The following is a 16,752-nucleotide window of genomic DNA, read 5'->3' as shown; positions in this document are numbered from 1 at the left end:
TTAAATTTATTTGGTTTTGGGTTTTTTTTTTTTTTGGTTTTTGCAAGGCAAATGGGGTTAAGTGGCTTGCCCAAGGCCACACAGCTATGTAATTATTAAGTGTCTGAGACCGGATTTGAACTCAAGTACTCCTGACTCCAAGGTCAGTGCTCTATTCACTGCGCCCCCTAGCCACCCCTTACCTTAAATTTATGATGATAATCAATAGTGTGCTCATTTGTATTTTTATTTTTTTCCTTCTGCTTGTCTCTTACTGGGTCATCCTGTAAACCCTGCATACATACATCACAAAAGGAAATGGAAAACCTTTTCCAATTGTCATCTCATATTGTATAAATTATACTGAACCCATCATTAGTAATCAGATTCCTGCATTTCATACCCATGTCACCTCTAGATTATACTGAACACCCCTGTCCTCAAATAAGTGTAGGTGTCTTTCCTCATCCTTGGTACTTTGAACTATAAGGGAAGAAATCTTCTTTAGGAAATCAAACCTGAGACTGAACAATTTATATTAGTTGATATTTTTTCCTAACATTTATGACTTGAAAATTTTTCATACTAAGTGAAACTTCAGTTAAACAACAATGCAACTATTGCACTAAAAGTGAGGATGCTAAGTAGGATTTTTCTGTGAGCTCTATGTTAGAAAAATATATTAAATGAATAGTAACTCAGCTATAATAACTCATTGTGTTATGTAAATTATACTACATAAACCAGAAACTCACAGCCTATGTCAATAAACCACATTCTGTCAGATCCTAAAAAGTTACAGATTTACTAACTGTTTATTGCTGATCTACCTGACATAGTGAAGAACATAACCTTATCACTGGATTGTAGCAGGATAGTGATGAGTATTACTTTTTTTTGTTTACACTGAAATACCATGAAATGAAATAAAAAATATAGACTAATTCCAGGAAAAAGGTAAAAGCATCACATATTTTTAAATTATTGAATCAAACAATTAATGTATGTTGGGTGGGGGACAATAGCTTTAGAGGTTCAGAAAAGGCAAACAAATGATGCTGTGTAATTTGCATCTAAGATGAGGGGAGGGATTCCTGAAGGTAGTTAATTAAAAGAATATGAGATGACCAATGTTAAGGGTTGGACAGGGGACAGGAGAGGGAGAGCATCATTTGTCTTGAACATTGTGCAGTCTCATTGGATTATAGAGCACGGGGTAGTAGACAATTGTGTGCTTTGATGAGTTTTAAAAGTTTAGAATTAGAGCAATGACCTCTAGCTAGGAGGACCTGAGTTCAAATCTGATCTCAGACATTTCATATTTGCCTAGCTGTGTCATCTTGGGCAAGTCATGTAACCCCATTCCCTTAAATAAATAAAAAAATAATGATGAAAAGCTCAGTCTGAAAAGAATTGATCCATTAATGTTTTCTTTGTCCTCTAGTTTAAACACAATAGAGTTCTTTGCTTAATGAGTGCCAGTAAACTTATGGAACACAAGGTCTAGTGTTTAACTTATACTTCAAAAGGTATATGCTTAATTCAAATATCTAATCATTCTACCTCAAAGTTCATGAAAAATATAACATGGAATTCCCCAAAGCAAAGCAAAACAAACCAATGCTATCAGGATGGAAATTTTTTAAAGCAAATCACTTTTTTTTCCTCTTTGAATGTTAGGACAATAAACACCTCACTGTGTTTTTGCAAGGTATGGCTATTAGTTTACTTTCTAATAACCCTGAATCCTTCTGAATAATCCACATTTTTAAGTGATTAAATTTGTGTGGACCAGGATTTTCTTTTTGTGCAATGGGCATGTTACACTTTCTGATCTCTAAGATTTCATGCTACTCTAGGATTCTATGGTCTTCAGGCTGTAACGAAGAATATTATGATTCTAACCATAGGGCAGAAACAAAGAAAAATGACATTGAAGAGGACAGTTGGAAATTTTAACATGCATCTTAGGAGAATTTAGGGTACAGTCATTACCTTCACATGTTTAAGGAGGTAAATCAGAATCTAGAATTGTCATTCTTAATGTTTTTGTATTTTCTTGACTTTTTTGTGAAACCTATTATGACATCTCAGAATAACACAGACATAATAATGCATAGAATTAAGGGAAGATAATTATATTGTAGTAGTTATAATACAAACTTAAAAATTAATGGACTCCAGGTATCGAAGCCCTTTCAAAAATACTCTGGGTACTCTGATGATAAGAACTTTCAACCCTAACCGATTTTATTTTTCTTTGGCCTATATAATTTTGATGTGAATTGATTTTCTACTCTGAAGAAAGGAAAGAAAAATAAATTAAAGAGTCTACTCTTCTTTTCCCAAAAGAGTTATAGTCTTGTGCTAGCACAAACTAACACTAATTGGTCAGAGATGTTTCTATTCTTCTGACCAACAACAGATGAATTCGTGAATGCACCATCCCATAAGAGAGATGATTTATTACCCTGGAGGTTCAGAGGCAGTCTCCTGGGCTCATAAATTTTGAGACTCTTGATATAACAATCTGACTATTTTGTAATTTTTGGCAGAGAACAGGTCATATGACAGAGGACTGGATTCAATTAATAAGTAGATGATTCAATTCATGTTACATCTTTGTTCTTATAAAAATTTGAGAATTAGAAGACAAAATGCTCCTGATTCTTTGATTGTCAAAGGTAAGAACCTCTTGAACTTTCCCTTTTGAGGATAGTAGATGAACTATCTTTTCATGGAGAGTCTGAATTTTGTTTTGAATTTGCAGAAAGGGATAATTAAACTTGCAATAATTCAAATAAACCATCAAATGACCCCCAGTTTCTCCTTGTTTAAGAGAAAGGAAAACCCTAGATCTGAAGTATTGTTCTTAGTTCAGTGGACAATATGTATTTTGCAAAGATCTTGCCATATTTTTGGCCCCATAGACTTTCTGAAACTTGTGGTTTGAATTAGGCTTTTCTCTGCATACATTTTTATTAACATGGTATTTGTAATTATTTTCAATGTTTTTCAATATCATTTTCTTGCTTTGCAATTTTAAGCATTTTATTTTATGCAGTTTCATTTGTGATTCCGAAAATAATTGCAAATCCTCTATCCTCTCTCTCTGTCTCACTATTTTTTCTCTGCCCAATAAAGTGGGCTATGGCGCTGAAACTCATAATATAGGGGAATGTAAAGCTAATTATTAACTTATGTTATTTTCCTTAAAGAGAGAGAAAATTCCATTGCACGAGTTTTAAAGTGATGATTGAGAAATATCACAATTAATTAAAATAAAACAAATATAAATTTCTAAAATCTTTGTATTCTAATCAATGAATTGCAACACAGAGAAAGAAAAAATGAAGAGTGCAAGAAAACATTTCAACAAATGTTTATCATTTCAACAAATTATACCATTCTCAAGTAATTTAATCATTATTCTCCTCCTCCTCATTCTTTTCTTCCTCCTACGCCTCCTCATTTTTGTTCTCGTTCTTAATCTTCTTGTTCTTCTCTTCCTTCTAATTTTTGTTAATGCAATCTTAAAAATAGTAATTATTGATATTATTGTCCTTTTATTTCTGTTTTTATTTTGCCAAAATTTGGGTGTGTAATTCATGTACAAACCAACATTCTCTTAGATGATTCTGAGTCAGTAGATCCTAGGTGGACCAAATTATGATATATGATTTGCAGCATATTGCAAAACATTGGGAAGCAAAGAGATCATCAGAGTAATGGAAACCTTCTAATGTTTCTCCTGACCAAAAGGTACAGCAAAGTAGTTAAGTGAAAATGATTTAATTATAGGGAATCATTGATCCATTGTACTTTAACATATTGAAGAGATTGAAGCCTGGTCAGGAGATGCTAATTTCCCTAGAGTAATGACAGTCTTGAACAACAAAGCATTGGTTAAATGAAAAGTTTAAACACAGGAGCAGTCATTTCATAGGGAAATCAGAGTCTGATCCTCCTTTGTGTAGATATGCCATCATAGATATACTGGAATATTTTCCTGGGCAAACTTCAAAGTCCTTCTGGGCAAAGTTGCTTGTTTCCTTTTGAAAAAAGAAAAATTTTAAGTAGCTATATAATGCTCTTGATATTAGAATTTTAGTATGTATCTAAATATCACCTGACTGGGTAACTTTCAGTTTACTCTTAGATTGTATTTTAATGGTAGACATCTCAAATCCGTCCCTATCTTTATAACACTACCTGTCATTCTTCATAAAATAAATATCTATTTTCTACAATTTTATAGCACATAAAATCTGGAACTCATACATCATCTAAAGAAGAAAGGAAAGAAAAGAGTGCAATTTTGTAATTTTAATTCTTTTGTCTTATTTGCTTATATAAGTGTCACAAAACAGGGGTGGCTAGGTGGTGCAGTGGATAGATCATCAACCCTGGAGTCAGGAGTACCTGAGTTCAAATCTGGCCTCAGACACTTAATAATTACCTAGCCGTGTGACCTTAGGCAAGCCATTTAAACCCATTGCCTTTCCAAAACCTAAAAAAAAGTGTCACAAAATGGTTTGGGAAAGGGATGAAGATTGTTGTAGTTATGATTTGGATTTTGTGTTGTAATTTTTTTCATTTGTGTTTGATTCTTACTGACCCTATTTGGAATTTCTTGGCAAAGGTGATAGAGTGGTTTGTCATTCCTTCTCCAAGTCATTTTTATAGATGACTTACTAATGGACAGAAGATTAAATGACCTGACCAGGTAGATACAGAGAATAAGTCTAAATTCTGCATAGAACTCAGTAAGATGGTCTTACTAACTTTTAGTGTGGCACTCTATTTCTTTAATCACCCAGTTAATGCCATAATTTGATATCAGAAATTATTAATATCTATTTTCAGTTGCATGTCAATTCTTTTTGCCCATATCTACAACCTCAGTGGTAGCCAATATAGTTAATCAGTATGAGTATAATCTTGTTTCTAGTGATAGGCAATATTACCATTTTCATTGTATTCACATAATAATTTTCTCAAATCTACTTTTTTATTTGAAAATAAAATAAGCATTATTATATAAGAATAAAATAAAAAAGATGATTGAATATGAAAGTCAAATCTTTTATGAAAACCATAATGATCCTTTTAATTTATAATAGAGTCATAACATAAATTTATTTTTCCTCTTTCTTCCCTTTTCTCCTCTAAAGCACAAACATTAGGCAAAAAATCGATGTATATGTGTGTGTGTTTATGTAAATATATATCTATCTATATGCAGATATATATATTCAAATATATTCTATGCATTCTTCTATTTATTAATCCTTTCTTTGCATGAAAACAACATCTTTCTTTAATGCTCTTTATTTGGTATTTATTATTTGGGTCCATTCCTTGGGTATTTATAATACTTAGAGCAAGTGATTTTCTTGAAACCATTCTACAAAGAATATTTCTTTTTATTTTATACAATATTCTCTTGATTATATTCTTTTTATATTTCCTTACATTGTGCAAGTCTTTTATGTAATTTATGAACCACCAAAAGAGCTTCTATAAAAATTTTACAAAAATCGAGGTTCTTTTTCTTTTCCTTAAATATTTTTGGAAAGAGATCTTAGCATTAATGTATATGAATCAAAAGGTATGTACAGTTTAATAATTATTAGGACATAATTACACATAACTCTCCTATATGGTTGAATCAGTTCACAATTCCATAACAAATGAATTAATGTCCCAATTTTTCCACATTTCATCCAATTTAAATTACTTTCTCCTTTATCATTTTAGCTAATCTGTTTGGAATAACAATTATACCTCAAGGATGTTCTAATTTGCATTACTCTAACCAACAATAATTTAGAACATTTTTCACATGATAATTCGTCATTTTGAATTCCTCACTGGAACACTGCCTGTTCATATTCTTGGAACATTTATTAATTGCATTTACTAATTTGCTTCCTTAGAAGACATTCGGGAATTGGTAAGTCAATTGAATTTGGAATGAGAGATCATAAATACGAATCTGGTTCTTTCACTTGCTACTTAAATGACCTTGAGAAAGTCACTTAAATTTCTTTATAATAAGTTTCTTTACTTTTCAAATAAGGAATATTAGTGAGATATATTGTATGAGTTCCATGTGCAGATTTAGGAAGTTTTTAAATTTTCCCTCTTAAAATAAAAGAAATTCATCATGAATAGCAATAATTAATATCATTCTCTTGCCTTTTGGATAAAATAAATACTGATTTCTCAAAGGGGAAAGGGATTTTTTAAAATTTAGACAATAAGGATGACTTAAATTCATTCAAAAAATGTGGTTTAAGAATGATATTTGATCATTCTCAAAAAAGTATTAATAAACAAGAGTCAATGAATTTCAGTAAGCTCAATTCATATGAAACCGAACTTTTGACTTTGATATGGTCACTAGAATGATAAATAAATGAATTGATAAATAAATGAATGACAAAAGAATTTATGTATGAATTGATTATATATATAGATATTCAAATGTGTACATACTTATACACATGTGCAGATTTATATATACATTTATAGCATTTTCCATATATGTCTATATACATATGCATATTGATATGTTTGCTGAATTATAGGAACTTTGTTTTCCAGAATTAGGATTTTGATAAACACACTGTGCTTTGAACTTGTTGAAACACATCTGGAGCATTCTGTTCAATCCAATGTGCTACATTATATAAACATTGTTATCTAGCTATAAGACCGCCAAAGACTGACAATGAAAAAGGTGAGTATATCAGATACTATATGCCATTTAAAGACTTGAATGACTAGCAGTTCCTTTCATTAAAATAAAAGATTTAAGGAAGACATAATAAAATCCTGAAGCATTGAAGAGTAGCATACTGAAAAAGGCACTTTCCTCACTAATTTACTCCAGAGAAGGCTGTAGGTCACTAAAATATGTATTTGTGTGTGGTGAAAGGGAAAATTTCTTATTAATTAAATCTGTGAAATATTTTTTATAATAAAAAGTAAGAAAAGTGTCAATTTTCAGCCAATATTAACTTCAGTCATTAAGTGAGTGATAATCTGGTCTTTTTTGGATAAAATCATAATCTTTCATAAACAAACTAGAGCCATGAGGAGGGTTGATTTCAATAGATTGTTGCAAATTTGTTTTCATAGAAATATTCCCTGGAATATTTTTAAGGTTACAAGTAAAAAAGGTATATTGAAATACTTGAGAACCGACAATGATTGTGTAATATTTGGTGTTTTGTACTGTTTTTCTTCTGTTACATTCTTCTAATAATTAGTTCTTGCATATATCCTTCCCATTTTCATCAAAGACATAGAAATGAAAAACAACGTGACTGAATTCATTCTTCTTGGACTGACACAGGACCCGGTGAAAAAGAAGATCATATTTGCCATCATCTTGGTTTTATATATTGCCACTATGGTAGGAAATTTGCTCATCATTATCACCATCAAAACCAGTCCCACACTTTGGTCGCCCATGTATTTCTTACTGACATACTTGTCTTTTGCAGACTTCTGCTACTCTAGTACTACAGCACCCAAACTGATCGCAGACAGTCTCTCTAAAAAGAAGACTATTTCCTTTAATGAGTGCATGACCCAATTAGTTGGGGTGCATTTCTTTGGATGCATGGAGATCTTGACCCTTATCCTCATGGCTTTTGACCGCTATGTAGCCATCTGTAAGCCCCTCCATTACCCAGTCATTATGAACCAGAGGGTGTGTGAGAATTTATTGATATTGGTCTTGATTATATCTTTTCTGCATTCTATCACCCACATCTTCATTGCATTGAGTTTGCCCTTTTGTGGTCCCAATGTGATTGATCACTATTTTTGTGACTTGCAGCCTTTATTGAAATTGGTCTGCATTGACACATATTTGATAAAACTTTTCGTTCTTTTCAATAGTGGTATCATATGCATTGTGAGTTTTACAATTCTCATGATCTCCTATATTTTAATCCTTTATTCTTTAAGAAATCATAGTGCAGAAGGGAAGCGTAAAGCCTTATCCACCTGTACCACTCACATAATTGTGGTCATTATATTCTTTGTTCCTTGTATTTTTATATATGCTCGACCTCCAATTAACTACCCTGTGGATAAAATGGTGTCTGTATTTTATACCATTGGAACTCCTTTGCTCAATCCCTTGATCTACACACTAAGAAATGCAGAAGTAAAAACTGCTATGCAGAAACTGTGGAGCAAGAGACCAAGTCAACAAGACAAATAGTATACGTAGACCTGACCTCTCAAATATTTTACATGCCAAATCACAGTTGTCTACAGTTGTCTCAATCGTAAAATGAGAAAAATAGCAATGACTTCATAGGGTTCTTGTGAGGATCAATTCAGAAGATACTTTTTTAAATTTCTTGATCCAACACTTGAAACATAATAAATGTTTAATAAATATTTATTACCATCTTCCCCTTTTCAAGGAAATGTGGAACAATATGGAGAACAGGTTTCAGCTGTTTGTAGTTGTGCCTGATGTCTGAAATTAGGACTATAATATGTAGGTAGTTAAATGCAGATGGATTAATGATTCTATTATGTTCAGCTCCAAATATCAAGATAATGACAGCACTAGGAATGGTTACAGTTTCCAAATATGACTACTGCCTGTATAATCCATTTTGCTACATCTTTGTGTAAGACGAGGCAGCACTATGAATATGGCTATGAGATTCAAGGGAAATTCTCCATAATTCTTGTCTTTTCTTGCCTATATTATGTTTAAAGAAGTTCCTGAACATCTTTATAGCTGCAAGTGGCATGATTTAACTGAATGCATGTTTTTCACTCCAAGCCACCAAAAGAAAATATTTTAGAAGAATTTTATTTTATAGGAGGACTTATGTTTAATGGGAAAAAAGATATTAGTGACATGAAAAATTCCGACATATACATAGAAAGACACACTTTTGGATGGAAAAATAGATAGATGGATGATATATAGATGAATGGATGCATGGATGAGTTGATGAATAACTAAGTAAATAGTTGCATAAATGAATGTTTATACAGGTTTATAGATAGTGCAAGATGGATAGATTGAGAGGTGTAATTTAGGTGGATATAATATTTATTAAGCACTTGATAGAAAGATAAATACATATATAAAATATAAAAAAGTGTCTTAAAAATTCCCTCTGTATTCTGATGAAGACAATTTCTGTTGAAGGCATAATAGAAAGAATAGAGGTACCTGAATATAGAATAAGCAAAGAAATGCAGTATGGGGCCTTTTTGATTCCAAAACATACCACTCCTCTCTTAACAAAGCTTGAGAAGTAATGTGAAGTAAATAAAATAAGAAATAAACTCTGTGGCATATTCTGAAAATTACTGATTACATATAAAAAGCTTGTGACCTAATGCTTCTCACAAATCATTTTTAAATAAGATATCCAAAAAAGCCAAATAAAACATAAAAAGGGGGATAGGTGGGAAGAGGCAAGATGGTGGCTTGAAGGTAGGAATTCCCAGAAACTTGTTCTCCCAAAAGATGTCAACTTATGATTCTAGCTAAAATTTAGAGGGGGGTAGAACTCCCCAAAAGACTGAGTGGTACAAATTTCCAGTACAAGACAACTTAGAAAAGCTCCGGGACATGTCTGTTCCACCAGGACCAGGCATTGGACAAACCTGGAGCCTCAGCCACAGTGTAGCACAGCCAGGAGGGCACCTGGGTCTGTGGCAGAGGGGGCAGTTTAATACTCAAGGACATTTGGAAGGGGTGGTAAGAGAACTCTGCTACATCAGAGTGAGTGAAGAGCAGAATTCTGGCTTCAGAGCAGCCCTACAGTTAGAACCTGCAGTGGAAGTCAGCAGAGCCACCCAGCACCTCCAGAGCTCTCAGCACATACATGGTAAAGGGGTCAAGGGAGACTGCTGAGCTCTCTCTGCTCTCCCTGGGTCAAGACTCAGCAGTTTGTCCACACTCAGATCTAGGTCCCAATCTGGGTCCCCACAAGACCACCATAGCCAAGCAGAGACACTTCTCACAGCTTCATGGAAGGAGGTGGGGGCTGAACATGGGCAAGAGAGCAGTCACAGCCTCTCATAAGACCTTGGAGGAATTTAGATCCCTGTGGATCGCCCCCTAAACACAAAGCCTTGGAAATGCAGTGAATCAATTATAGGTTGTGGAAAGAATAATATGACCATAGAAAATTACTTTGGTTCCATGGAGGATCAAAATACATATTCCAATGATGATAAAATTGAAGGTTCTGTACCCACACCTCCAAGAGAAATAGAAAATGGGCTCAGGATATGCATGAGCTCAAAAAAAGACTTTGAAAAGCAATTAAGGGAGGTAGAGGAAAAATTGGAAGGAGAAATGAGATCAATGCAAATAAATCATGAAAACAAAGTCAACAACTTGGTGAAAGAAATAAAAAAAAATACTGAAGAAGATAATATGTTTAAATCCAGTTTAAAAACAAATGGAAAAAGCAGAACAACAGGCAAATGAAGAGTAGAATGCTTTAAAAAGCAGAATTGGCCAGCTGAAAAAGGAGATTAAAAAAAAAACTTTCTGAAGAAAATAACTCCTTCAAATGCCGAATAGAAGCCGATGACTTTGCAAGAACTCACGAAGAAATAAAACTGTACCAAAAAAAAAAACCCCAAATTATAACAAAATGTGAAATATTTCTTTGGAAAGCCACTGACCTGGAAAACCAATACAGAAGAGATAATTTTAAAATTATTGGGCTACCTGAAATTCATGACCAAGAATAGAGCCAAGACTTCAATTTTCAAGGATTAATCAATCATTGCCCTGAGATCCTAGAAGCAGAGGATAAAATAGAAATTGAGGAAATTTACCAGTCACCTCCTGAAATAGATTCTAATAGAAAAATTTCCAGGAATATTATAACCAAAATCCAAAACAACCAAGTCAAAGAGAAAATACTAAAAACTGCCAGAAACAAATAATTCAACTATTGTGGCCCATTAGTCTTGATGTCCATCATTCTTGTTGCCTTCTTAGGCATATATGTACATATATGGGCACATACATCATATTTATTCATAAATATATGCATTTGCCTATACTTACATGGCTTTATATAATTATAAATGTATAATTTATCAAAAACTAGTAATTAAAATTTTATTAGCATACCACTTTAGTGATATGATCATATGGGGGCACCTTAATATAGTGATTGATCAGTAAATATATCGGATGGTGATAAAGAATTTGGTATATAACAATTTCAGCTGCTGCTGGTATTTGAGCTTCTTTCAAAAAGAATTCCATGTTATAAGAAAATTGATGCCATGAAAAGGAAATGAATTACATTTGAGCAAGGGGATGCTGTACTAAATCACCAACCACCCTTTTTCATCTGAAGCCATCTGAGTCCAGTGACCATATATTAATTAGAGGAATTGGAAATGACCCTGGATACAAGGCAGTCAGGGTTAATTGACTTCTCCAAGTAAGTATCAAGTATATGAGGAACCATAAGCATTATTTTCTGAAATGACCCAATTATAAATTTGGAGATCATTTGCAATTATTTATCACTCTTCTCATTTATCATGCATTCTGTAATTAGTGACTTAGAAGGTCACCATCATCAGAAAGAATTCCAAGTATATTAGCAACTTTTTTTTTAGATTTTTGCAAGGCAAATGGGGTTAAGTGGCTTGCCCAGGGCCACACAGCTAGGTAATTATTATGTGTCTGAGGCCGGATTTGAACTCAGGTACTCCTGACTCCAGGGCTGGTGTTCTATCTACTGTGCCACCTAGCTGCCCCTATTAGCAACTTTCAAAAGGATCTTAGCCAAGATGAAGAATAGGATCCCGATGATGGAACTCTGGCCATGGTATGAAATGGAGATAGGAAGAAGATTCAGGTTCTCTAGTCAATGGATGTCCTAACAATTAATTCAGATTGGCTAAACTGAATGGGAAATGCAAAGATATTGATTTGCACAGCCCATTCAGTTTAGCCAATCTGAGCTAACTATAAGGACTTCAGTATCTTCTTAAGCAATTTTCTTTCAAATCAAATGAGAAAACATTAGGATTGTCTATCTTGCACAAATATAGAAGTTTTTCTACAGGGAGTATAGATTCCAAGGATTACTATGGCAGAAGGTCTATTTGAAGGGAAGAAAGTAAGGAATCACTAATCCTATGACATGTTAGAATGAATTTTAATAGATTAACAAAGAAATCAAACACATTTTCCTCCAACAAGAATCTTGTCTGTTCTTCATGAAATGACTTTGAGGGTCTCCAAATTTCTGAAGCTATCTAGAAAAAGTTTGACCAGTTACAATTTGATGGTCATCATAATTAAAAAAACAAGGAAAAAAGGATCTGACACAATACCTCTTCCAAGTGAAAAACGGGTTGGGGCAAAGATCAAGTGACAATAATCTTCATATTAGGCACAGATTTACAATAACATTATTCACAGAGATAAAGTAGGCAATATTTCCTAATGAGGGTTGAATTTCAATATTCTCGATGAACTATTATTTCTCCATGTTATCAATGAAACATTTTATCCTAAAAGCCATAAATGATGGCAAAATGGAGGGGAATACATCTGAATACATATCTGAAGAAATATGCAGCCAGTTCCTGGTGATTTAACATAGTAACAATATTGTCTTCATTGGTTTCTGGGGCGAAGGCAATTTAGATGCCATCTAATACAAACCTTTCACTTCATACATGGAGAAACTGCAGAATATAAAGACAGAATTTCACCCCATTTGATATTTAGAGTGACAGAGAAATCAAGGGTTTTATTACAAATCCTAGTGCTTTTTCCACTATGCCATGCTGCTTTTTTTTCCACTTTCTATTCTTGCCCTGAATTCTTTTTGAACATGAATTTTGTAGATAGAATTGCAGATAAGAAAAGAGAAAACAGTCCCATAATAAAAAGGGTTTTCTTTGTCAATTTCTTATTATGACAATCTATAAAATGTTTTCTTTGAAATATCTATGTGTTATACAATTATATATTTTAGGAAATATGCACACGAAAAGACTCTCAGGAATCATATAGTTCTGTGAAGCAGCTAATGTGAGAGAGGGCACTGAGTCCTATAACTGGATACAAATAAGGTTTTGGAAAACATAAATTCCTACAAAGCTAATTGTTTTTTTAAAAATATGTTTGTGTAGAGACAATAAATTTAGATGATAGATTTTAGAAAACCTAGATGTTTAATTCACATGATTTCAGAATAGTAGAGAAATAACCAAAAACAAAATCCAGAAAAATGTAATCATAAAAAAACTTCCCTAATCAATACAATAAATTGTCCACTATCTGATAGGAGTTTTGTGTATAAACCACATATTCATAGACTTGCAAAAAATGAAAATAATGCCATTTAAATTATATTGCAGGTGGTGGTTAGGTGGTGCAGTGGATGGAGTGCCAGCCCTGGAGTCAGGAGTAACTGAATTCAAATCTGGTCTCAGACACTTAAGAATTACCTAGCTGTGTGGCCTTGGGCAAGCCACTTAACCCTATTGCCTGGCAAAAACTAAAAAAATAAATAAAGTATATTGTAGCTTCTTGAACTTAAGTGAAATACAGTTAATCCCTGAATATTTCTAAATTAAATATTATAATGTTAAAAGTTTTTATATATATATATATATATATATATATATACGTATATATAGTTACAGGAAGACATACACAGCAAAGCTCTATTGATGGGAGACTTCAACCACCCAATCTCAGAATTAAATAAATCTAACCATAAAATAGACAAGAATGAAATTATGGAGGTAAATAGACTGTTAGAAAATCTAGACATGGTAGACCTTTGGAGAAAATTGAACGGGAACAGAAAGGAATATACTTTTTTTTTTTTTCTGCAGTACATGGTACCTACAAAAATTGACCATGTAATAGGGCATAAAAACCTCATAATCAAATGCAGAAAGGCAGACATAGTGAATAGATCTTTCTCAGATCATAATGCAGTAAAAGTCACATGTTAAAATGGGCCAGGGAGAGATAGACCTAAAACTAATTGGAAACAAAATAACTTCATTTTAAAGAATAAGTGTATCAAACAACAAATTATAGAAAGAGTTAATGATTTCATCCTAGACAATGACAATAATAAGACAGCATACCAAAACTTATTGGATATAGCCAAGGCAATTGTCAGGGGATATATCATCTTTAAACACTTACATGAATAAATTGGAGAAAGAGAAAATCAATGAACTAAACATGCAACTAAACAAATTACAGAAAGAACAAATCAAAACCCCAAATTAAATACCAAATTAGAAATTCCAACAATTAAAGGAGAAATTAATAAAATTGAAAGCAAGAAAACTACTGAATTTATAAATAAAACCAAGATTTGATTTTATGGAAAAACGAATAAAATTGATAAACTTCTGGTTAATTTGATTAACAGAATAGAAGTTGAAAACCAAATTACCAGTATCATAAATGAAAAAAGGTAAACTCGATAGCAATGAGGAGGAAATTAAAGTAATAATGTGGAATTATTTTGTCCAACTATATACTAATAAATTTGATATCTAAGCAAAAATGGATGACTATTTACAAAAATATAAGTTGCCCAGGTTAAATGAAAAGGAATTTAAATACCTATATAAGCCTATGTCAGAAAAAGAAATTCAACAAGCCATTATTGAACTCACTAAGGAAATAATCTCTAGGACCGGACAGATTCACAAGTGAATTTTATCAAACATTTAAGGAACTATTGGTTCCAATTCTATATAAATTCTTTGGCAAAATAGGTGAGGACAGAATTCTGCTTAACTTTTTCTATGACACCAATATGGTGCTGATAACTAAACTAGGAAGAGTCAAAACAGAGAAAGAAAATTATAGACCTATCTCCCTAATGACTATAGATGCAAAAATCTTAAATAAAAGTTTAACAAAGTGATTACAAACAAGTCATTACCGGGATAATACACTATGACCAAGCAGGATTAATCCCAGGAATGCAAGGTTGGTTCAGTAATAGGAAAATTGTTAGTATAATTAACGATATCAATAACAAACCTATCAGAAATCATATGATTATATCAATAGATGCTGAAGAATACTTTGACAGAATACACCAACCTTTCCTACTAAAAACACTAGGGAGCAAATGAATAAATGGATTGTTCCTTAGAATGATAAGCAGTATCTATTTGAATCCATCAACAATCATAATATGCAATGGGGATAAGCTAGAGGCATTCCCAATAATATCAGGGGTAAACTAGGATACCTATTATCACCATTACTATTCAATGTTGTATTAGAAATATTAGCTTCAGCAATGAGAAGAGAAATTGAAGGAATTAGAATTGGGAAGAAGGAAACAAAACTCTCACTCTTTGTAGATGACATGATAGTATACGTAAAGAATCCTCAAAAACATCTAAAATACTACTAGATACAATTAGCAATTTTGGCAAAGTTGCAGGATATTAAAAAACCCCTCATAAATCCTCAGCATTTCTATATATGACTAGCAAGATACAGCAGGAAGAGCTAGAAAGAGAAATCCCATTCAAGATAATTTCAGAAAATGTGAAATACTTGGGTGTCTACCTGCCAAGGCAGACTCATAAATTCTATGAAAACAAGTACAAAACACTTCTCTCACAAATAAAATCAGATTTAAAAAAACTGGGTAAATATCAACTGTTCATGGATAGGATGCGTTATTAAAATAAAAATGACAATTTTAAGTTAAAAATACTTATTTAATTAAAATTCCAAAAATTACTGTAATGAGTTAGAAAAAATATAAATAAATTCATATGGAGAAATAAAATGTCAATAATTTATGGGGATTTAATGAAAATAAGTGCAAAAGAAGGTCACCTGACTACCAGAAGGAAAGATTATATTATAAAACATTGATCATCAAAACTGCTTGATATTGGCTAAGCAATAGAGTGGTGGATCAGTGCAATGAACTAGATGAAAAAAAGATAGTGGGAAGTAATTATAGTAATATGCTGTTTGGCAAACCCAAAGACTGGAACTTTTGTGATAAAAACTCTCTCTTCGATAAAAACTTTTTGGAAAATTGGAAGTTAATAGGCAGAACCTTGGATTAGACCAACACCTCATACTTTATAAAAGATAAAATCTTAATGGTTACAGGATTTAGACATAGAAAACAATATTATAAGCAAACTAGGAGATCAAGGAATAGTTTAGCTATCAGATGTATGGAAAAGGAAGAAATGGATAATACCATTATAAACAAACTAGATAATTTTGATTCCATTAAATTAAAAAGCTTTTGCAAGATTAAACCATTGTAAGTAAGATCAAAAGAAAAATAGTAAATTGGGAAATAATTTCTACAACTGGCATTTCTGATGGACTCATTTCTAAAATATATAGAGAACTGAGTCAAATTTATAAAAGCCATTCCCTAATTGACAAATGGTCTAAGGATATACAGAGGCAATTTCCAGATGTGGAAATCAAAGCTAACCCTAGTCATATGGGAAATTGCTCTAAATTATTATTTATTAGAGAAATGAAAATTAAAACATCTCTGAGGTACCACCTTACACACCTCTCAGACTGGCCAATATAACCAGAAAGGACAATAATCAACGTTGGAAGTGATGTGGGAAATCTAGGACACTAATGCATTGTTGGTGGAGCTGTGGATTCATCCAACCTTTATGAAGAGCAATTTGGAATTACTCCTAAAGGGCAATGAAAATGTGCATACCCTTTAATCTAGCAATACC

General features: G+C 32.5%; 1 protein-coding gene across 1 annotated transcript; it reads left to right on the top strand.

Annotated features, from left to right (window-relative positions):
* The first annotated feature begins 7,297 nt into the window (after nucleotides 1-7,297).
* On the top strand, nucleotides 7,298-8,221 carry LOC141517044 (olfactory receptor 4C11-like). Its single transcript, XM_074227979.1, has one exon. It carries the CDS (start codon nucleotides 7,298-7,300, stop codon nucleotides 8,219-8,221), a length of 924 nt encoding a protein of 307 aa, XP_074084080.1.
* The last annotated feature ends 8,531 nt before the right edge of the window (nucleotides 8,222-16,752 follow it).

This window comes from Macrotis lagotis, chromosome 3 (assembly GCF_037893015.1).
Source record: "Macrotis lagotis isolate mMagLag1 chromosome 3, bilby.v1.9.chrom.fasta, whole genome shotgun sequence".
NCBI classification, from domain to species: domain Eukaryota; kingdom Metazoa; phylum Chordata; class Mammalia; order Peramelemorphia; family Peramelidae; genus Macrotis; species Macrotis lagotis.
Note: the sequence above shows the minus strand (reverse complement) of the source record. Positions and strands in the feature narration are given on the sequence as shown.